This window comes from Telopea speciosissima, chromosome 4 (genome assembly GCF_018873765.1).
Source record: "Telopea speciosissima isolate NSW1024214 ecotype Mountain lineage chromosome 4, Tspe_v1, whole genome shotgun sequence".
NCBI classification, from domain to species: domain Eukaryota; kingdom Viridiplantae; phylum Streptophyta; class Magnoliopsida; order Proteales; family Proteaceae; genus Telopea; species Telopea speciosissima.
Window position 1 is genome coordinate 66,597,420 of NC_057919.1, and position 22,711 is coordinate 66,620,130.

At 38.6% G+C, this 22,711-nt stretch overlaps 5 protein-coding genes across 5 annotated transcripts; all 5 read left to right on the top strand.

Moving 5' to 3' along the window:
* Positions 1-2,301: 2,301 nt before the first annotated feature.
* Positions 2,302-3,610, top strand: LOC122658531 (UPF0481 protein At3g47200-like). The gene has a single exon (XM_043853537.1). The coding sequence runs from the start codon at positions 2,396-2,398 to the stop codon at positions 3,608-3,610; it is 1,215 nt and encodes a 404-aa protein (XP_043709472.1). The 5' UTR covers positions 2,302-2,395.
* A 4,311-nt stretch (positions 3,611-7,921) lies between these two features.
* On the top strand, positions 7,922-8,278 carry LOC122659561 (ninja-family protein AFP2-like). The gene has a single exon (XM_043854664.1). It carries the CDS (start codon positions 7,922-7,924, stop codon positions 8,276-8,278), a length of 357 nt encoding a protein of 118 aa, XP_043710599.1.
* Positions 8,279-9,179: 901 nt separating this feature from the next.
* LOC122658655 (universal stress protein PHOS32) lies at positions 9,180-11,181 on the top strand. Its single transcript, XM_043853697.1, has 4 exons — positions 9,180-9,407; positions 9,982-10,091; positions 10,217-10,335; positions 10,974-11,181. Exons 1-4 carry the CDS (start codon positions 9,230-9,232, stop codon positions 11,044-11,046), a joined length of 480 nt encoding a protein of 159 aa, XP_043709632.1. The 5' UTR covers positions 9,180-9,229; the 3' UTR covers positions 11,047-11,181.
* Positions 11,182-13,922: 2,741 nt separating this feature from the next.
* On the top strand, positions 13,923-14,672 carry LOC122659562 (pectinesterase inhibitor 10-like). The gene has a single exon (XM_043854665.1). It carries the CDS (start codon positions 13,923-13,925, stop codon positions 14,670-14,672), a length of 750 nt encoding a protein of 249 aa, XP_043710600.1.
* Positions 14,673-19,049: 4,377 nt separating this feature from the next.
* On the top strand, positions 19,050-19,778 carry LOC122659563 (pectinesterase inhibitor 10-like). Its single transcript, XM_043854666.1, has one exon. The coding sequence runs from the start codon at positions 19,050-19,052 to the stop codon at positions 19,776-19,778; it is 729 nt and encodes a 242-aa protein (XP_043710601.1).
* The last annotated feature ends 2,933 nt before the right edge of the window (positions 19,779-22,711 follow it).

The window sequence follows — 22,711 nt, forward strand, 5'->3', positions numbered from 1 at the left end:
CTGAAGTGCTCTACCATGAAAGATGAACACCCATCTTAGCCTTCTGAAGTGATTAATTATATTTACTTTAACAAGATATACTTGTCTTGAAGGGAAGTAGTTAAATGCTTTCATACTGAAGTGCACCGTGAAAGATGAACACCCATCTTAGCCTTCTGAAGTAATTAATTATATTTACTTTAACAAACTATACTTTTCTTGAAGGGAAGTAGTTAAATGCTTTCATACTGACGTGCTATTGCAACCCACCTTAGGCTCTAGCCTTTCCCCTTTTGTTAATGCCTATTATTCTTGTATACCCTCTCACCAAGCTCACCAAGTAACCTTGGATTCTCTACATTCTCCAGCTATTTTAGGCTGTGAGAGTTATCTAAGCGTTCTAGGTTATCTTTTGCAAGAATAGAAAATGTTTAGGGTTCTCTTTTGCAAGGATAGAAAATTACAGATTGTTGCAGTCAAGGATGTGCTCTCTTCTATTGGTTTCTGACTGAGCAAACTCCAAATAAAAAAACTGGTACATTGCTTTCTCTTATCTTTATATCCCCCTCCCCCTTATAAGCTCTTTCTTGGTTGTTTGAAGGGTGAAGTGGTCTTCAGGTCTAGGTACTGCAAGTCTGGTCCATCTTGGTTGGATTGTAAGTCCCTGAAATGTGTTGTAAGTCAGATGTTAAATTTCAAGCTGATATGGAACCATAATCCAATGAACCGAACCGGATGACCATACTCATTGTGGTCTTAGGCTCATGGCCGTCTATGTGACACATTTTCAGGGAAGCCATTGAGGCCATGACCCATGAACCTCCTCAGTGGTCTATGTACCATTTTGTTAAATTCCAGATTTTTTTGAATGCTTTATTTTGTAACTAGAGTAATGCGTGTGGGCTGAAACTTGACATGTAAGTTTGTCCATAAGAATTTAAGCCACATCCATCCAAGATTTTAAATCCCCGAATACGACATGGGATCAAACCTCCATTGATTTCTATTTGATTAGAATCGGATCCGATTCGATCCGAAATTGATCCAAATCATAGAAAATGAAATTGGGAAGAAACAAATGTTTTCCCAAATCCATGGTTTTGTTGAGTTTTTGGTTTAAAAATCTTGTAAATCTAGCTCTAAGAGGTAAGTTTCATCGACTTTTGCTATTTCACTGGCTATAAGATGACCCCCAATTTCACTTCATCGGTGTGAAGTTCGTATTGCAAGAAAGAGATGGGTGTGAAGTCCTCTTACCACATGACTCATCACATAACAAATGGTGAGGAATTCTAAATGTCAAGAGTTTGGGGTGTCAATTGGTTGGTTTGGTCTGGTTTCGATTGGACTGAACCAGTTTTGAGCTGATAATGGGCAATATTGAAATCAAACTGTTAGGCCAAAGTTCATTTTCGGTCTGGCTCGATTGGGTCTTTAATCGGTTGGCTACTTGGCTTAACATGTTCTTATCAAGCCGTTATAAGGCTGTTATCGGTTCGGTTTCAATTGTTGTAATATTCTTTAAGTGTCTCTTATCTTATTCTTAAAAAGTTATTTAATGTAAGGATCAAATTAGTTATCTTATCTCATTGAAAAAAATTGTGTTGTAACCAACATTGATTACCATAAAAAATTTCCATTTATATATAAGAAAATAATCATAACAAATCATTTTTATTGTTTTTTTCTTTATTTTAATTGAACTCTGTTCAGTTTTCTATCGGTTTTGGTTTGGATCACTCCGATTTATTTCGGTTTCTACCGATTTCAAATGAAAATCTAGACTAAAGCCGATAAGAATTTGATTTCATCGGGGCTAAAAACCAATCGGTTTAGGATGAAATATGATGGATTGAGCTCCTCTACAGTGCAGGGGTGCGCCGAACATCTTCTGGCACGGTACTAGAGCTTGCCATGTGGATGAGCTCCCATTAGGATGGCACGGAAAAAGCTGGCACAGCTCCCAAGTCTTGTGAATCCCAGTCCTGTCCATCCCATGTGCATCGTGCTCAGCTGTGCCACATCAATCCGCATTGTCCAAATGGGAGCTCGTCCACGTGGTGAGCTCTAGTGCCGCAACAGAAGATGTCCGCCGCACCCCTGCGCTGTAGAGGAGCCCGATTTCGGTCCCCTCTCTCTCTTTCTCTCTCTCTCTGATTGCAATGTGTGATATCAGGTGAGATGTTTGAGTCATGCCTGGAATGACACTGGAGATGCTTTGCCATTGCAGAATCTAGAGGTCTGCTAGTCTGATGCACTTGAGTTCACTTCGAGACAGAGTGGAGGAGACCAATTGCATTAAATCAGAAAACCAAGAATGGATAACACCCAACATGCACACAAAGAAACCAGAAACCATGTCTCAGTTGAAATTGCAGAAGCAAATGAGTCACTTGCCTCAACCATCAGAGGCAAAATGGAAGAGAAGTCTCCTTCACTTTGCATATACAGAATTCCAGAGAAGTTTCTCAGGGTAAGTAAGAATTCTTACATCCCTGACACAGTTTCCATTGGCCCTTTTCACCACGGCAATCCTTCACTGAGTGATATGGAAAATAATAAATGGGGATATCTACATGCGCTCCTTGGCCGGAAAACAATGCTAGAAGAAAGCCTCGACGAATGCGTCAAATCCATTAGAGAATTGGAACAGAGAGCTCGCAAATGCTACTCTGAATCGGAAAATATCACTCTCAGTAGTGATCAGTTTGTGGAGATGTTGTTGGTTGATGGTTGCTTCATCATCGAGCTCTTCTTCAAATACATTTTGAAAGGTTTGAGACGGAAAGGGGATCGAGTGTTCAACACCAAATCGATGCTCCCAGGTATAAGGCGTGATTTGATTTTACTCGAAAATCAGATACCCTTATTTGTTCTTCAGAGGTTATACGATCTCGTTCCCATTCCAGACCAGTTGCAGCGTCAATCCCTTTCTCAGATCGCCTTTCGTTTCTTCAAACCTATAATCCCAGGAAACAAAGAAGTTCTTGAGAGTAAGTTCGTCCATGAAGGGGGTCACCTATTGGACTTGCTGCGTCAATGTTACCTCTCATTATTACCGAGAGTGATGCCATTAGCAAATCAACATGGATCGCAAGAACACCTGCATTCAGCAAGGAAGCTTCAAAAAACAGGAATCACGATCAAGAAATCTGTGCAGGATAGCTTATTAGACCTAAAATTTGTTAGAGGTGAACTTCGAATTCCTCCTCTGAAAATCTATGATTACACCGAATCGATCCTGAGAAATCTCGTAGCGTTAGAGCAGTGTTGCCCTGAGTACACGAAGCAAATCTCGTCTTATGCTCTTCTTATGGATAACCTAATTCGATCCAACAAGGATGCGAGACTTCTTCAGCAGAGAGGAATCATTGTAAACCGTTTGGATTCCGATGAAGAGGTAACATCTCTCTTCAATAACCTCTGCAAGGAGATTGAAGTGGGGGAATCCTACTATGTGGGTCTCTGCCAACAAGTGAATTCTTATTGCAACAGCAATTGGCATGGACAATGGTCGAAGCTGAGGAATGAGCTTCACCCTTATCTTCTCCAAATCTTTGGAATTCTACTTCTCCTCAGCTTCACCGGAACCATATTTTCTGTATTATCTTTTTTTCTCCATCACTCTTGAATTCTTTTAATAGTCTTGACATGTTTTCTTCATTTTGTTTGGGAAGATATAATAAAGCTGTGTACTCGCCACCATTGCAACTTGGTTGGCTTTCAAGGTTTGTGGAAATCAGACATGATGTGGGTTAGTTTTGAGAGGCATGGTCCAGTTTTGCCCACCCTAATTATGCCACGTAGACAGATGATGTGGCTATTTCCTCCCTTGGAAAAGGGTGTCAATTTAGAACCGAAACTGCAACCGTAAATCAGTTCGATTTTGGTTTCCAAAGCTAGAATCTTTTCTAGTTTCGGTTTCATGCCTAAAACCGTTAATCAAACCGAATTACGTATTTTCAAACTAAATAAGGTATTTCTACCCAAAAAAAAAAAAAAAAAATCAAATAAGGTATGGTATAAAATTATATTGGATAAATTACATGTCACCCCTTGATTTTCAAACAAAACTCAAATCACCCCTAGTTTTTAAAAATACTCAAATCATCCCCGTTAGTTTTATGCTGTTAAGTGATGATGTCAGCCAGTTAAATAAATTTAAATCCTTAAACTACCCTTGACATCCAAACATAGATTTTGAAGGGTAGTATTGTAAATTTAATTTTAATGTTTTAGTATAAGGGTAAAATAGTCCTTTCACACCAATAACTAACACCGTTACTATAGAGGGGGACGGATGAGTATTTAAAAAAATCAGGGGGTGATTTGAGTTTCGTTTAAAAACCAGAGGTGATGTGTAATTTATTCAATTATATTCTTTTTTAATTTTTTAACCAAATGTGAATGATAAATTCTTTTCAATTTTAGCGTTTGGAAAAAGTTTGGTGGACTATGATCCTAATAGAAAAGGGGTTTTTTTTTATTGGTGATGATGTAAAAAGTTGGCTCAAACATTTAAAATAGGACTTAAACTGAATATGAAATCAAATTAAAACTCTCTAAGAAGTTGAATACAGAATCGAATAAAAATCGAAATCAAACCAAATCGAATCGATTTGGACCATTTTAACCTACCTGAGAAGAGTAGATTTTCTAATTAGTGGGAGACTGGAAGTAGTTTATTAAATCTGTAAGAACACCCGCCAAAGAATTGGTGAGAAAGAGAGGAGGATTAAAGAGATAAGTTTTCCCACTTAATTTATTAAGTAAATTAGTTAGTTTTCTAAATAAAGAATGGGGACGGTTTCTCACAGTGCCAATGTAAGAAGGAATATATATGTAACACTAATGAGGGTTTGGATAATGATTTCATTCACATTGAGTGAACATGAGGCTCATGAAGTCTGAATAGGAGAGATATGATGATGTGGTTCTACGCTTATATTGGATTGGTAAATATTCATCTCCAATTCCCTAAAATTGAGCAGTGCAATAGTTTGGGGTAGAGATGTTGACACGTGGTAGCTCGGACATCCAATGACACCGAGCTCAACAAAAAAAAAAAGGAACAAAAAATAGAAGTTAATGAGCTCGGACCATTGGATGTCCGAGCTAACTTATTTTCAAAATAAAAGGCAAAGGTTTCTAAGCAAGGTTGTCAATATTTGTCAAAATGACAAAAAACCTCTATTTGACACATCGTCTTCAGTTCCTAAAAATCCACCATACATGAAAGTTTTTTTTTTTTTTTTTTTTTTTTTGGATGAAAGTGTAATCACACAAACCACACATCAATCCCAAAAGGTTAACCACCGTACACGAAAGTTATTCCCAAATAAAACAAAGGGAAATGAACTAATTTAAGTATGAGGGCCCTTCTCTTTCTCTAGTGTAAAGTATATTTGCGTGTAAAATACTAATATAGGTGAAAAATGTGTAGGAGAAGATAATTCCCAACTAATTTAATTATTCCTACTTATAGGTTTCTAACAAAATCTAGCTTATTTTAAACAATATAAAAGTCCCAAGTGGAAACAATATGTTGGTTCTTATCGCAATGACACAATCAAATGTGTCCTTTCCTAGTTGAGAGAGAGAGGCAAAATTAGACCTAGTCACAAAAACAAAAATTTGAGGGAAAGGATATGCAATTTAGGCATTAAATTCTCCGATGTCTCCAATTTTTTTTTTTTAAACAACTAAGCCTTGTCCTAATTAAATGGGTCGGCCACAAAGATTCTTGTAAAAACAATGTTTCCCCTCAATTTCTTCGGTTTTGAGATCGTTATTGACTGAGGAAAGTGTTATGATTTGCTCTAGGCGAGACGATGGATTCTACCTATGGCTGTAGTGCATGGTACCGGAACGATTATCGACAATATGGAAAATCGATACAATACCAATACGGTATCGGCCTGGATCGGTTGTATCAAACAAAATTACCCCTTTATTTCATTAACAAATGAGTTTTTGGACCATTTTACCACTTGTCCGTACCGTGCTACCGATACGGTATCGGTATCGATGACTAGCAAAATCAGTACATATTGCCCAATACGGGCGATACTATTTCGATACTTAGAACCATGATTCTACCAGTGCCTTGGAACTCCAAAGACTTTTAAAATGTAAAAAATTGCAATGCCAAGATGAAGAAAAGGAAATTAAATTGCTTACTTTGCAGAACGTATTTGTTGAAGTCTTTATAACTTGCCAAATCCGAAAATTGATGAGGCGTACAATTTGGTATTTACACTACAATTACTCTATGGTCAAATCACTTATTTCCCTGAAACAAATTTGTTTTAATCCTCACAACTCTGCCAGACAAGAATTGTTGAAGCTTGCAACTTGATGATAATGGATGTCTTTTGAAGCAAGCCAAAAGACATATTGCTGGATACAAATTTACATTACACTACTCCTAAAGAAGAAAATAAAGAAAAAAGATAAAGACTTGTTGTGTTGATTTGTTGGGTGCCTTCCTTTGTTCTAAATATTTTTTTGGGGAAAAGAACTCTGTCCGGAAGTGTGGCCTACGCCAGCACTCCTATGAGTCTATCACTTTCCTCCCCATATGAAAAGACAGCTCTGCCCTATTGTTTTAAGGAGGAGAGAGATAGACACATGGGAGTGCTGGCGTAGGCCACACTCTCGGATAGAAAACTGCTTCCCTTTTTTATAGGCATTCTTGGCAGTTCTGGTGGTTTTTGTAGTTACCAGGTAGTTTTATAACTATCAACTTCTTTGAGAATTGGTTATAACCACCTTGCTGACCGTTTGTTCGTCATTGTCAATCCGTCAGTCATTGATCGTTTTCTGTCATTGACAGTTTTCTGACCGTTTTTTGACTATTTTCAGTCACTGAATGTTTTTTCGATCACTGACCAATAGGTCATTCTTAATGAAATAGAATTCGGTGTATTTCTATATTGACCGAAATAGACCGAAAATAGGGGTGTAAACAATGCCCCTCAAGGAAAATTACTTCCTGCAATTCTCTGCCTGGTCCATTTCCCCAAGTCCCTCTAATAGAGGGGGAGACCCCACCCGAGTAGTGTGCTCGAGCAGGGGGTAGGGTGGTCATTTCCACTCCCTATGAGAGGAATTTGAAAAAATGGACGGATAGGAAATTGTAGGGGATAAAGATCCCCTCATAATCCCGTTTGAATGGGATCACACAAGTTTGAATGGGATTGTGATTGTAGACATGCTTTTATCAATCTGAAGTTCAGTCTGTTCACCGAAATAAGGTGTAAAGAGACAATAAATTAAAAAGGCAAAAAGGTCGCGGTACGTCCTTATGAATTAGTTTGGGGAACGTTCTTCTCTCATTACTGTCGATTTCACTAAGCAAAATCTAAACCGTAAAATGTATGAGTCTATTTAGACTTGCTGTCATCGTGACAGCCGGTGGAAATCTATCTCCCCGCAGTCCTTGGCCTCTCTCCCGATTGAAGAAACCGAGAGGTTGCGAAACTTGCGACTGTGAGTTGCGACCTCTTGGGTTCTTCTGGAGATCATCGAAGCCCACATTAGGTACAATCTTCTCAATTCTTCTTCTTATTCCATTAATCCCTGACTAGGTTTTCTTCTCATCTCCTCGATCCATCTCTCTCTAATGGCATCTCCTCCATCGCCGGTGGTGTTTTTCTCTGGTTCTAACGGATAAGTTGGAATTAGGCAAAGGAGATTTTACTGAGGGAGAGTCATTTCAGAGTAATCTAAACCTTCTGTATCCCAACGTGGGGATATTGTAATATTTTTTTTTTGTGTCTCGTCATGGCTTCCTTATGCTGGTTTTCTCTGGTTGTTATGGCATTTCGTACTGGAGCTTCTGCATCTGGGTTTCTCAAAATTTGATAAAAGAATCACTATATGGGTGGTGAAAGGATTAAAATAAGTGTTTATAGTTTTTATCTTTCTTCGTTTCAAAACCATGGGTGAAGCAATGAGAGGTAAACCCAGTGAAATCGAACATCTCTCTCTGCCAATGGCTGGGTACCCGATAGATCTGTTGAAGAGATTCACGTCTGTGAGTAATTGGGCGACCGAAATTGAGGCTGAAACGGAAGATAGTGAAGGAATCGAACTGAATCTTGGGCTTTCTTTAGGTGGTTGTTTTGAGGTAGACCCCAAGGAGAAGAGGCAGCGCATACGTTCATCTTCGGTCGCTAGGTTAACGACTTTTTTGCGGGAAGATGATGCTGTTACTCCATCAACTGTTGTGCCTTTGCCCAGAACCTGTTCGTTGCCTACTGAGACAGAAGAACGGAGGAAACGGAAGGAGTTATAGTATCTGAGGAGGATGGAGGCGAAGAGGAAGAGATCAGAAAAACAGAGGAACTCATAAACAAATTCAGAACTGAAGAACTGAAGAGCAAGAGAAAGAAGAGAAATAAGCGATGAAATCTAAGGCGGAAGAGGTAAACAAGATCACATAAGGCGAGTGTTGGTTTGCGAAGAAGAGAAATGGAGATCGCAAAAATAGAGAGATAGAGCAGAGACGTCCCACTCTCCCAAAATTTCGGAAGAACAGAGACGTCCGCGGGATTCAGCGTCATAGCCGTTGATAGGGATTTCAATCAGGATGACAACCGGTTTTCGATTCAACTGGGGGAAGACGTTCAACTGCTCAGATTGTGCTTGGTGAAATCAATGGTCACCAGAGAAGAACGTCCTGCAAACCTATTTCATACGTATGTACCGTGACCACTCACCCAATTAAAAATACGATTGACTTCCTTTGTAGGGGAGTGTGGCTCCTACGCATACAGGGGCCAATGAGAACCCACGAGTTAGCATGAGGGGGTAGGGCGGTAATTCCCCCAATGCCGGGCCGGGGCATACACTCTCCAAGTGAGAACTTTTCTCCTTAATCTTAAAAAGATTGTACATAAAGGGTATTTGGTCATTAAGATTAAAAAAATGAAAAAAATATAATGTGAAAATTTTCAAGTCAAAGTGGTCATCACCGAATATGTGGGACCCAGAAACATTTGTCAAGTAAGGGAAATCTTATCGTGTTCGACTTTTGATTCGTTTCTCTTTCCTCGTCACCCACTAACAGTCCTTATCATAATTCCATTTTTTCTGTCCGTTAACATCTCAACCCGCACTCGAATCGTTATCCCCGCACTCCACGCAGAAAGCAAGAGAAGAAGAAAAGAGGAAGAGAAGAGAGCCAAATTATTCAATTAACCAAAACCAAAATCAAAGAAGATCAGAAAGATATACAGAGAGAGCTATGGAAGGAGATAGAAGGGTGGGTGTCGCCATAGATTTCTCTCCTTGCAGCAAGAAAGCCCTAAAATGGGCAATTGACAACGTACTTCGTGATGGAGATCACCTCATCCTCATCAATGTCCAGCCCGAAGGATATTACGAAGGGGGTGAGATGCAGCTCTGGGAGGCCACCGGTTCTCGTATGTTCTCTATCTTCCTTTTCCCCTCTTTCGATTTTATGTTTCAGATTTTACACAGAAAAATCGGTGTTTCTTTCGTTAGTTACTCATTATTGTTGTTCCTTTGTTTACGAATCACGATTTGGGGTTTATGAGATCCCCTGTTTCGATCATAGTCATCGCATAGCTCTCTTCATGAATCAACGGACGTTTCTCATGAAACCTTTAGAGAACTTCTTCCCTTTTCCTTCAAAATTCAAGCCTTTCTGATTAACTAGTATATATTTCCATATTTCAAGTCAATTTAATCTCTTTTTAGGTTGTTTTAGATCCAAATAACGGAGCTTTACATGGAATCGTACATGTATTTCCTTCGCCGCTTACGGCTTGGATGTTATGGAGCAACCGAGCTAGATTAATGGCCTTCTTACATAATACTGACTCTTCGGTAGTTCATCGGCTGAGGAGTCCTCTTGATCTTGATAGTTGAAATACAATAGCTACGATTTTCAGATCTTGTACATAAGCTTGAATCGATTGAAGTTTTACTGTTCTGTATTTGATGAAAAAATTTCTATTTATTTGGTTGTAACAGCCCTGATCCCTCTAAGTGAATTCTCGGACCCTGCGATCATGAAGAAATATAAGGTAAAACCCGACGCAGAGACCTTGGATATTCTCAACACAGCAGCCAGGCAGAAAGAGGTAACTTGCTATTCCCTTTTGATAGATTCTCTCACCTGCCTTGGCATTCCTCGAATGTTTGAAAAATTCAAGTTCAGATTGCTGAGTGAAGCTGGTGATCTTAATCTGATATGTGTAATGAGCAGGTTGTGGTGGTTACGAAGGTCTTCTGGGGAGATGCCCGTGTGAAGATATGCGAAGCCATTGACAACATTCCGCTCAGCTGCCTTATCATAGGAAGCAGAGGACTTGGCAAGATCCAGAGGTATAAGTGTATAACATTTAGGAATGATAATTGACAGCTTTGACTCCCTCTGGTTGTGGTTGCAGAGGAAATAGAGGGGAGGGAAATGAAATCCAATTAATACTAAATGCTTATTAGAAAAATAAATCAATATTAAAATCATATTGTAATTACCTAATATGATTGTGTATTTAAATTTAGGGAAAGAGAACACTACCTGGGTGTGTGCGGTACCCTGCCTTCGCACCCAGACACAGGCGAAATGACCGCTGTGCTCTTGGAAAATTCTGCCTTTCCATGGGGGAGTGGCGGTCATTTCGCCTGTCCCTATGTCTGGACGTAGGGGCAACGCACAAATTTAAATCATTTTCAAATATGATTATGATTTTATTATTTTTTTAATTTGCAATCAAATTCTTTAGATTTGAAAATTTTAAAAATAAATGTGAAAATCAGTTACTAATTATTATATGAATTTTAAATAGGTTACATGATCATGAACTTTCATTTTTGTATTTTTAATCTATATCACTTTCTTTTTACTTGCAACCAGAGGGAGCTGAAAAGCCCTTTCTTCCATGGCTTTGATTTCCCCTTCATACCTGAACACATCAAACAGGTTCTCTGATTGACTGGTGCTCATTTGTTTGTCTATGTAGAGTTTTCTTGGGCAGCGTTAGCAGCCATATGGTGAACACTGCTACTTGCCCAGTTACTGTTGTGAAGGCTTAGGGTCATGAAGGCTAGTCCTTTTTATCTTGCAGAAATCAAAATTAGGTGTGTTGATACTTGATCTTAGCTTCATAGGAAGAGTTCCTCTTTCATATGGATTGGTCATGGATTTGTCTTAAATAATGCCTTCTGTTCGTAGATGTATGTCTTGTGTCACTCTTTTGTTTCATCATTGGAGACTATTTCCTTGATTATGCCATATGCAGTCTATAATCCAAGTGAAGGTGATCCTCCTTAATTTGTAGCTATGGGCGGATGGCTGAATAAAGTTTGGGTTGAACATGGAGTTGTTGCAAGATTGCACTCAATTATTCAATGTGGTAACAGTTTAGATGAGGTTAAAATTTTATGGATGGATGGTAATCTTATAGGAAGAGTATTTTGGAGAACATATTAAAACCCTATAGGGGATTGTGAACTTTAGGATGGTGCGATGAACGCTCCATCCCAATGGAAGAAATTTTCTCTCAAAATAGAGGAGAAAAGAGATAATAAGGAATAAATTCACTTGTAAGTAATAGATCCTTGAAAAAAAAGAAGAATCCAAATGTGGATGGTTTCAAAGTATGAACAATCCGCTAGATACCTCTCATATAGGTAGAAGGGAGAAAGAAAATTAGATGAAATGAGGATTTTCATCTTCTCAAGTGTAGTGCACCGTTGGATTCCAATGCATTTTAAATGTGCTTTGATCAGTGAACCGCACTTGGCAGGATAAAAGTTCATAAAATGGTCTCATTCAAGATTTCATTTTTCTAAGGTAAATCTTGTGGATTCTCACATATGTTGACTTTCTCATTAAAAACATATTTTTAATTAGTAAAAATAGAAAATAAAAAATTAAGGCAAAGGGACCCATCTGATAGCGATAGCCGGTGTAAAGATAAGGTACACAGCCATCAACTACCGATAAAATTTCATCCCAGTTTGCATCATACATAAAAAGAGAGAACAAAGGTCAAAGAGTGGTTTACTAAGTCAAATATAAGAGTCAAAAGATACGAACCGTTGAAATTAAACAAGAACAATCACTACAGTCGATCATACGATTGAGCTGGCATAACCACTCTATTTTACATGTAGCTAATCCAAGACAATTACTGTCAAGATGCCCGGCAGGGTCATGCTGCTTAGACATGGCGAGATGATTGCGCACCTCACTTTGTCTGGGCAGCACAGTCCTGCGGGGCCAATCAAAGAAGCACCCCACCAATCCATATGACTAGAAATTGCCACGTGACCAAAATTAGTGGGCCGTTGTGCTAAGCCAAGCAAAAATATTCGTTCTGCCACCTTTTTTGCATCTTTTAAAGTAATTCATCAACGCTAAGAAAACAAAACAAGGTGATTATGTTTCTACTTAATTGGTTGCTAGATTCCATAGGAAAGGAAAAGTCTTATCAATGGGATGGGGGGAACCAATCTTGTGCTGAGCTTACCAACCATGACAAAACACTACGGTACTACTCTTGCTTGAGAGAGAGAGAGAAAAGAAGAAGAAGAAGAAGAAGCAGCTTAAGTTAAGAGGGTTCCAAGAAAAAGTTCTGAAGCCTTGAGAAGTACTTGCAATGGAGACCTTCAACTAGGGTTAGAGTGAAATTGATTCATGAAAGTATGGCAACCTGGATGGGCCACTGTGCTCATCAAGGAAGACTTGACTGGCAGGCCTCCATGCTATGTCTTGTTCAACTGGAGTCTCCATCCCCCAAAATACATAATGCAACAACCATGCAAATGGAGAGCCAAACTCTGGCCCTAGTCACAAACATTTTGAGGTCATACCTTTAGACACACAATCGCCCATATAAAAGTATAAATGTGAATTAATTAAAAAAATCATTTATTTGGATTTGATGGACACTATATCTAACACTTTGCCCATACCACCACCTTTAGAAACTCCTCTCCACTACCATCACCTTCTCCTCCAACAAAACTGATTGCTGCAGTTTACATCTCTCTCTCTGTCTCCACACACACACACACACACACACCCTCCCCATTGGTGTTTCAAATAGCAAGAGAATTTTCAAACCTTAGACACCTCAGCATTATTGGTGCCAAGAGCTTTCGCTAGACAAAACAAACCTACTCCCAAACCTCAAGGGAAAAAATTCTTGATCTATTGCTGATAAAATTGCATTAGCCATTCGATATGATGCTCTTGGAGATAATCCAGATAATTCGAAAGGAATCTTTAGGGAATAGGAACAAGGAGAGGCATGAGCATTAATAATTGTAGTGGAGGCTTACAATCCTTCAACTGATTCAACGCTTGGGGAAACAAGAACAGCAGTAGACCATCAGGATGAGGAGATTTTAAAGAGGAGGAAGTATGAAGCTACATAACCAACCTTGAACGAGGGGAACAAAATATTTATGTAACACGAGGTACCCAAACATAATATGTATAAGATGTGAGGTATCGAAATATATCAAACGTGAGGTACCCCAAGTGTAATTTCTCAAGGTATGAATCCTCCTCACTCATCGACTAAACAAACATTAACAACTACATAGAACCAGAAACGTAGAGTTGGTTCAAACAAGGTAGCCGTTAATAAGTAGGGGGTTAACCTTTTTTGATCGAATAAGAATTAAACAGAACACATAGCATAGCTAGCAAAGTAGGTATTGACAAGTCTAAAACAAATGCCAAAACGGCTTTACCTAAATAACAACTGGTTTTTCTTTCTAGTTTCATGGCTAACCAACAAAACCCACCTTCTAAAAGGCTGATTGAAACCCCTAAATCTCAACCCAAAACATTCTCTATCCCTTTAATCCCTCTTCCCATCTCTCTCTCCCTTTGTGATTAGTAGTGTTTTTGTCTAACTTTTTCCTAATTAATCACCTCTCCCCAGTCCCTTTAGACCATGGAGCATCGTTATCTTAATCGTCTACTTCTCATTGTCTCTCTATCTTCCCTCTTCTCCTTCTTGTACTCTGCAGAGGCCATATGTGTCCCTCGTAATTTCACCAAACATGTGGTGGGCCTTCCCCACAAACTCCCACCTTTCTCCGTCTCCTCCCCCAGACCCAAACCTCCCAGCTCCACCCCACCACCCCCAACCCCGGCGTCGTCTTCAGCTTCGCCACCACCACCTACCAAGCACCACCAGGTCACCCCTGCAACCCCATCAGTGACGAATCCGAGCACAAACAGCGTTGTTGATCCAGAAGTCAATAAAATCTGCCACGCCACTGACTACCCAGATCTCTGTCTCTCTTCCCTCAGACCTTACCTCCATGGAAAGACTGATCTACTCACCATCTTGGAGGACGAAATCAAGGCTTGCAAAGACAGAGCCATTGCTGTTTCAGCGGTGGCTCAGAAGAAGTCCCATGACCCAAAGGCCAACATTAACACGACTTCCATCGCTACGGATTGCAAGGACATGTTCAGCGATGCTTTGGCTAACTTTCAGGAAGCGGAGGATGCCATTAAGGTTCGTGACATTGGCACCGTCAATTCCATGCTTAGCGCCGCTTTGACTTATGTAGATGATTGTGATGATGAGATCTCCGATAACCGAGAGCTGCAACAGCTCTTATCCCGCCAAGATGTCACCTTGAAAGATCTAACCAGTAATTGCCTCGCCATTGTTTCCTTGATTAAGTACTAGAGGCGTTAAAATATCCTCAATCTGAATCCATTGAAGTGGATGGCTGAATAAAGTTTGAGTTGAATATGGAATTGTTACAAGACTGCACTCAGTCATGTTATGTGGCAGAAGTTCAATGAGACTAAAATTTTATGGACATGATGTAATCTTCATAAAATTTTAAAAATCTAATCAAAATCAGTCTCGAGTTATTCCGATTCTTCGCATATTGAGTCCAACCAAATTAGATAGAGCCCAGTCAATTTTTGGAAGAAAAAGAAAATTACCAGATAGTAACGGTGAATGGTTTGAGGAGAGAAAAAGCTTTTCCTCTGAATCCCAACTCCCCCTCCCCTCCTCCTCCTCTCTCTCTCTCTCCCACCCACCCCCCCCCGAAAAAAAAAAAAAGGAATAAAAAAAATATAACTAGGAACTACTAGTAATGAATGGAAGAGGGATTTACATGCTTGCCGCTTATTTTTACATTTTACGTGCCATTAGTGGTTAACAAAATTATACATAATGAAGAGAGAAAAGGGGACTCACATTTTTAAGGACCAAGTTTTCCTTCCGCCATGGTGATTCATTTATCACAATGGGTTTAGATGTGCGCAAGAAAATATCATGAGGGTATTTTTGAGAACATATACACTAAAATTCTATAGGGTGAAACTTAGGATGATGCGAAACATTCCAACCCAATGGAGGAAACTTTCTCCTAAAATAAGGAGAAAAAGAGATATCAAGGAAGAAAATCACTTGTGAGTAATAGATCCTTGAAAGGAAAAGAATCCACAAATGGATGGTTTCCAAAGTTTGAACAATCCACCGAATACCTTTCATATAGGTAGAAGGGAAGGGAGAATGAAAATTAGATGAAATGGTCCCATTTTAGATTTCATTGTTCTAAGGTAACTCTTGTGGATTCTCACATATGTTGACTTTCTCAATAAAAACAATGATTTATTGGAATAAAGAGCCTTTTTTATTAGTAAAACTAGACAATTGAAAAATTATGGCAAAGGGAGTCAGGTGGTAAGGATAAGATCATACACACATCTATCATTTTATAGGGCTCATTCTCTAGTTTGTTGTTTTTTCTCTACTACAAATCCACTAACTCTCTCTCCATCTCTACCTTGTTGGGCACTAACTCTCTCTCCATCTCTATCTTGTTGGGCAAGGTTTCACTTTTTTTTTGAGAAATCTCGCAACACCTGCTATATATATCTTTGTTGCAAACTTATCAAAATCGTATTAGAAACTTGTTAGAATCATATATGAATCCCTTAAAATGTGTAAGGGGTCACTATTTATCGTGTTAGGGTCCAAAAACCATATAAGTTCCATTTAAGGAAAATCATCTTACCATAAGAAGAGGGGTTGATCCTTACCAAAATAAAAGAAGAGGGGTTGATCTTGGCTTTGGATGGAAGGGAAGGTTTACAAGGATTTATGGGATGTCTTTTGAGTTCTAAAAGATGTCTAGGGGGTGCTAAAGTCATGGGATTAGAAACCAAATCGAATCCCAAGTTGGGATTCGGGGATTCACCAAATCCCTAGATTTTCACCAAAACGACATGGGATGAACAAAAACAACATGCGGTAGAGGGTAAATGACACAATTTCGGGGAAAACAACGGCTAATATTGTTTGCAGACATGATGTACCTAGTCCGAATGCAGCACCAAGGGAGGGTTCTTAGCTAGTTAAGCCTATTCCAACTACGCTCATGATCTGTGGGGTCAGTCTGGGTCTTTCTAAGTGTGTTAAATTCATTTACCATTATCTTTAAAATCATTTTATTCATTTTTAGCCACTTATAACATCATGGGAGCAAAGAACACTACTTGGGCTACAAACTATAATGAGGGAACCACTTCTATACTTTAGGTAGATTCCAAGATCATCATCGTATAGGGCCACTAAGGGGTTGACAAAATTGGGTGTCTACACATACTTTGCCAATAAGTTATGATCATATGAGAAATACAATTAGAAAATTAAATAAATTAATTAAATAATTCCAACATAAACAACTTAATAAGAAGGCTCCATGAAAAGAGTCTGAAGCTTGAGCCCATGTGCTCACCAAGGAAGACTAGACTGGCAGGCCTCCACACTATGTTTTGTTCAACCATGCAAGGGGCTCCCAAATTCTATTGGGTTTAATGTTATTTTTTCATTTTTCCCTTTTTGGTTAAAAAAGAAATCCTGCTCGCTTTGAATCATTAGTTAATGGAGTACCCCCTAAAAATAAATTGTCAAATAATGATTCGAAAGCTATAGTTTAGATAGACAAACAAACAAGGGGAAAGTAAGATTATCATCAAAGAGAGTCAATGGCATAGCTTCTTTTTTTTGTAGTTAAGGCAAATTATGTCTTGTACCTGATGTTTAAAGAAACTACATATAGGGTACCTAACATTCGATATTATTATGTTTACGGCCATTTTTTATGTTTCCAATTTTGTGAAGGAGTGAACGGTACCGAATCAAAACTTTTATGATTCAAAACAATCGATCTATCATCACACAGTATAGAGTATTCAAAAAACAAACAATACCATACGGGTTTAGGGTTAACTCTTTAGTGCCACAAATGAAGCACCTCCAACGATTCATAGCACTACAGCAATATTTGAACACAAAACCCGTAGAATAGGAATCGATCTCCACTCAACGCTTTGATGGAGAAGAACGCAGCGAATTCCTTCCTCTAATAATGACAATCACCAACTCTTAGAGTGATAGAGAGTATTTGTCTGAAATTTTTTGGAGAAACTTTTTTTTCTCAAAATTAATGAACAATGTAAAATATGCTGTTTTGCTCCTCTTAAGGCTATTATATAATCAAACATTTATTCCTTTCTTTCTGAGGATTATTAGCAACAAGTAATTAATGGTGCGATCCTATTAGGTCATACATCAAAGTAGCCTACATTGAGTCACACCCAATCGGTTAATTAAGATAATTACACATAAGTGTATTTGAATTTTAATAATAACCACAAAACCCGTAATTGATTGAAAATATTACGTGTAAGTTTTTCAAATAACAGCATCTCACAATGGACCTTAAAGTATGGAATTAAATTTAAGTCACTATGCTTGTCTATTGAGCAAGTAGTATAAAGTATCATGATCATTGGTTGGATAGGAAAACAATGTAATTAAACATTTATTAAATAATAATAAGGGAAAAATTTTCATACAAGGTCGTATAAACCGTATATGTGAGAGGGTGGGAATTTCAAAGCATTAATTAATGAGTGGGGATTTATGACTTTTCCAACTCTTTGGAGAGACCCTCTCACATACACGGTTTACACGACCTTGTATGAAACCTTTCCCCTAATAATAATTTTATAAATTCTTTTGTAAATACTTTTTTTTTTTGTAACACTTTTGTAAACATCTTACAAATAAAACATTGAATTCTGAATTACCGTCCAATCAAGTTTAGGATTCTCCCTCTCGAGATATTCTTCTTGCACGAGAAGTGGAATTCTTATTAAACATCTTTTGACCATAGGCAAACACAGAGGACCAAACATAGTAAGGTTGAACTAGTCGCATGTAAGCATCAACCTTATATACACTAAAGTATTATGTGCCAGTCTACAATGACAAAGCCGATTGTTGTTGTTTGCATCTCTCTCTCTCTCTGTGTGTGTGTGTGTGTCCTCGTTGCGACTTTCACAACACCCCCTCCCCGTCTATGTTTTAAATAGAAAAAACATTTTAAACCTTAGGTACCTTGGCTCTTATGGTGCTAGAAGCTTTAGCTTGTTGGCAGAATGGAAGCTCTATTCAAAGCTCTTAAGACAAAACATGCTACTCCCAAATATGGGCTGATCTATCATGCATCTTTAATTGATCAGGTAGTCCCAAAACTCAAGGGGAAAAAAATTCTTGATCTATCAACCAGACGCGAGGTACCTCAAACATAATATTTATTAGATGTGAGGTATCACGATATATCAACCAGATGCAAGGTACCTCTAGTGTAATTTCTCAAAACGTTAGGTATCCCCTGTGTAATTTGCCCTTTTAGTTGTATGAACTTTCTCACTCAACGACTAAACAAACATATTGTGACAATACATAGAAAAAAAAAAAAAAAAAAAAAGAAGACTCATCATCCCTTGACAAGTCTAAAACAAATGCCAAAAACAGCTTTACCTAAATAACAACTGGTTTTTCTTCCTAATTTCATGGTTAACCAACAAAACCCACCCTTTTAAAAGGCTAATTAAAACCCCTAAATCTCAACCCAAAACATTCTCTATCCCTTTAATCTCTTTTGCCATCTCTCTCTCTCTCTCCTTTTGTGATTAGTGGTGTTTTTGTCTCACTTTATCCTAATTAATCTCCTCTCCCTAGTCCCTTTAGACAATGGAACAATATCTTAATCGTCTACTTCTCATTGTCTCTCTATCTTCCCTCCTCTCCTTTTTGTACTCTGCAGAGGCTCGCAATTCCGCCCAACAAGTGGACCTTCCCTACAAACTCTCAACTTTCTCCGTCTCCTCCCCCACCCAACCACCCCCAAACCTGGCGGCGTCTTCAGCTTCGCCACCATCACCACCACCAAAACCAGAGCCTACCAAGCCCCAGCAGGCCACCCCTCCAACCCCACCAGTGACGAATCCAAGCACAAACACCGTAGTTGATCCAAAAATCAATAAAATCTGCCAAGCCACTGACTACCCAGATCTCTGTCTCTCTTCCCTCAAACCCTACCTCTATGGAAAGACTGATCTGATCACCATCATGCATGACGAAATCAAGACTTGCAAAGACAGAGCAATTGCTGCTTCAGCGGCGGCTCAGAAGAAGTCTCAGGACCCAAAAAACAATATCGACACGATTTCCGTCGCTAAGGATTGCAAACACAGTTTCAGAGATGCTTTAGCAAACATTCAGGAAGCAGAGGATGCAATGAAGGTTCATGACATTGGCACCGTCAATTCCATGCTTAGCGCCGCTTTGACTGATATAGGTGATTGTGATGATGAGATCTCCCATAACCGAGAGGTGCAACAGCTCTTATCCCGCCCAGATGTTACCTTGAAAGATCTAACCGGCAATTGCCTCGCCATTGCTTCCTTGATCAAGTACTAACAGAGACGTTCAAATATCCATTGAAGTTGATTTTGGTAGGTTTAATTTCATCGATTTGCTTATAATCTTTCGTTTGCTCTCTAATTTGTAAACGTATCTGTACTGTAATTTACTTCACAGACCCAATACATTAAAAAATTTGTAAAATTTGTAAAATTTGAATGAAAGAAGAGGCTATCTAGATTGTCTTTTAATCATGGTCATTATCAAATTCTTTTTGATAATGCTTGTATTAATGAATGTTGTATTATTATTTTATAGAAGCATTTTGGGTCAAAGCACTTTTTCAAGTGTGTGTCAAAGTTTCAAAATTGTGTTTTGTTTCATTTCCTCCTCTATTTTGTTTGAAATTGGTTGTACTCTCTTGTGTGCAAGAGGCTAGAATTGAACTCAATAATAGTCCCACATTGGTTGTGGGAGAGTTACTTGAGGGGTATATATATAGGATTGTTTCCTTAAGGTGTGAGCCTTTTGGAGAGGAAGACACCCTACTCTCTAGTGTGTGGGGGGTCCTTGGGGTGCTTTTGAATCGCGCGCTTGAACCACACTTGTCTATTCATACATATATATGAATAGTTACACCCCCTCCCTGTACGTGGAGGTATACATACGGTCACACCTCCCATGTAAGGGTTACACCCCTGTACATATATCACCTGTATTCATACGGATGTATCCCTTCATGAAAGGGTACTCCAGTATTATATATATACACCATGCATTTGAGATAGAGAACGAACGTATTGTCCCGGATCGTCGAGAGATAATCGTATTTTCGTTTAAGTAATAAGAGGGTTGTATAGCCGTTTGGTATCCTTGGTACTCGTATTAGGTTCGCAATCTATACGTCCGTGCTTCTTCCTTTCTGGTTCGTTTCACTCTGCAACTGGTGTGCGATAACAGGTATTTCTCTATTTCTGTATATCTGCTTTGTCTTACAGTATATGCCTAGTATAACAATGAAACTTCGATGATCACTTATAGCGTTGGCATCTATTTTTTTTTTTCTTCCAAGAATTGTGCAGAGCTTAAGCCAATGGATGGAGGGGTAAGGTGATACATTTCGCCTTGTTTGTGTATTGAGCGCACACGACAATAGAGACAGGAAAAAATAAAGGAGTCAAATTGATAGATATATAGATTATAATTGTCAAATGATAATTTGTCAAACATTTTAAATTTGGTGCACAACAAAACATCATCTCCTTCTATATATATTTGCTCGGCATAATAAGTATTCATATTTTCCACTACCCACAAAATGGAATGAATGAACAAAAAAAATTACCAAAAAACTGAAAAATAAAATTACAAATGGTCAAAGGCAGCCTAAAGTGGAGGAATGAGGGTTGAATTCAATGCCCAAGGGAAAGTTTTTCCACATGCCAAAATGGAAAAAAAAAAACTCTCATAGTCCTCCTTCCTAACAATCCCCCACGTAAGGGTGTCACCAAATCTAAAATCGAGTCGAATCAAATAAATTTGGTATGATTTCGGTCTTTCGGGTCTGCTATATGGTTATTTAATTTGAATACGATTTTACGACAAAACCCGTCGATTTGAACCAAAACCGAATGAATACATTAGGTTAAATCCAAAACCCTATATCTTTTATTTATTTATTTTGGTAAGTGGTAAGAATCCAAAACAGCAAAAGCCGCAATTATGGATTTATGGCCTGCAAAATCGAAAAACCCTATATCTTTTCTATTTTTTTTGGTAAGTGGTAAGAATCCAAAACGGCAAAAGCCGCAATTATGGATTTATGGTCCATAAAATTGGAAGAGAATGGATCATCTGCACGTACCAAGGTGAACGTATATCTCAAAGTCAATCATATTTTAATTTTGTTTCCATAAAAACCTTTTTCATTGTAAATGGTAAAAATAGGACAGGTGATTGGTTCTCACATGTACTGCAGAGGAACCCAACTCAAACCGGAAAACCCTATATCTTTTCTGTTTTTTTTTGGTAACCGAAAACCTAATATGGCATTATAGATTTATGGTTATATCAGTATATCACTATTCTGGCCTATATCCATGAATATGATATATGACCTTTCGTATACCACATTTCAAAAAAGAACTCTCTCTTCTGCAAGTCTGCAACGGTGATCGACATGACCACAAACCATTGGAAGATGGCCTAATCTAGATGATCAATTCCATGAAAAAGCCTGAGCACTGCCCAAGGCCTTTGAGCGTTGAAAGGAACTCTTAGGATTTCCATCTTCCAGCCGCTCTGGTTTTTCCTTCTCAAAACTTCAACTTTTAAAAGTGTTTTCATTGAGGAAAAATGGGAAGCAAGGAAGGAAAGGCTAGGGAGAAGCCGAATTAAAACAGTATTGCAGAATGTGGTAAAGGGTTTCCGCATTGGAGAACCGAATTACACCTGAATTGGAATCGTATTGGGAAACCGAATTAAAATTGTATCAAACTGAAATGAGTAGATTCGGATTCGGTTTTCAGTCCCACAACCGACTCGTTTTCGATTTGATTTCGGATCACACCATCAAGGCATGGAACCGAACCGATTGACACCCTTACCCTGACGCTGTCTCTCCTCTACCCCTATTGATGAAACCGAACATGTGCACCCTCTCTCTCTCTCTCTCTCTCTCAACATAAAATGACCTATCTGGATCTTATATATGGCATTGTTTACCACAACAATAGATGTGGCCAAACGATATCATACATTAAAAGGTAACGGGACCATTTTATGTGAGGAGGAGAGACACTAACACAGAGGTGCTAACGTACCCTACCAGGCGGCTCACAGAACCTTTCCCTTACAAAAAATACTATCATAACTTTAACAATTGGCATGCTGGAAGGTGGGTATTGGTTTTAATATTTCCATATGGCATGATCCATGGATACCTCGTATAAATAATTTCAGAATTCCTTCTACTCATCCAATTAATCCCT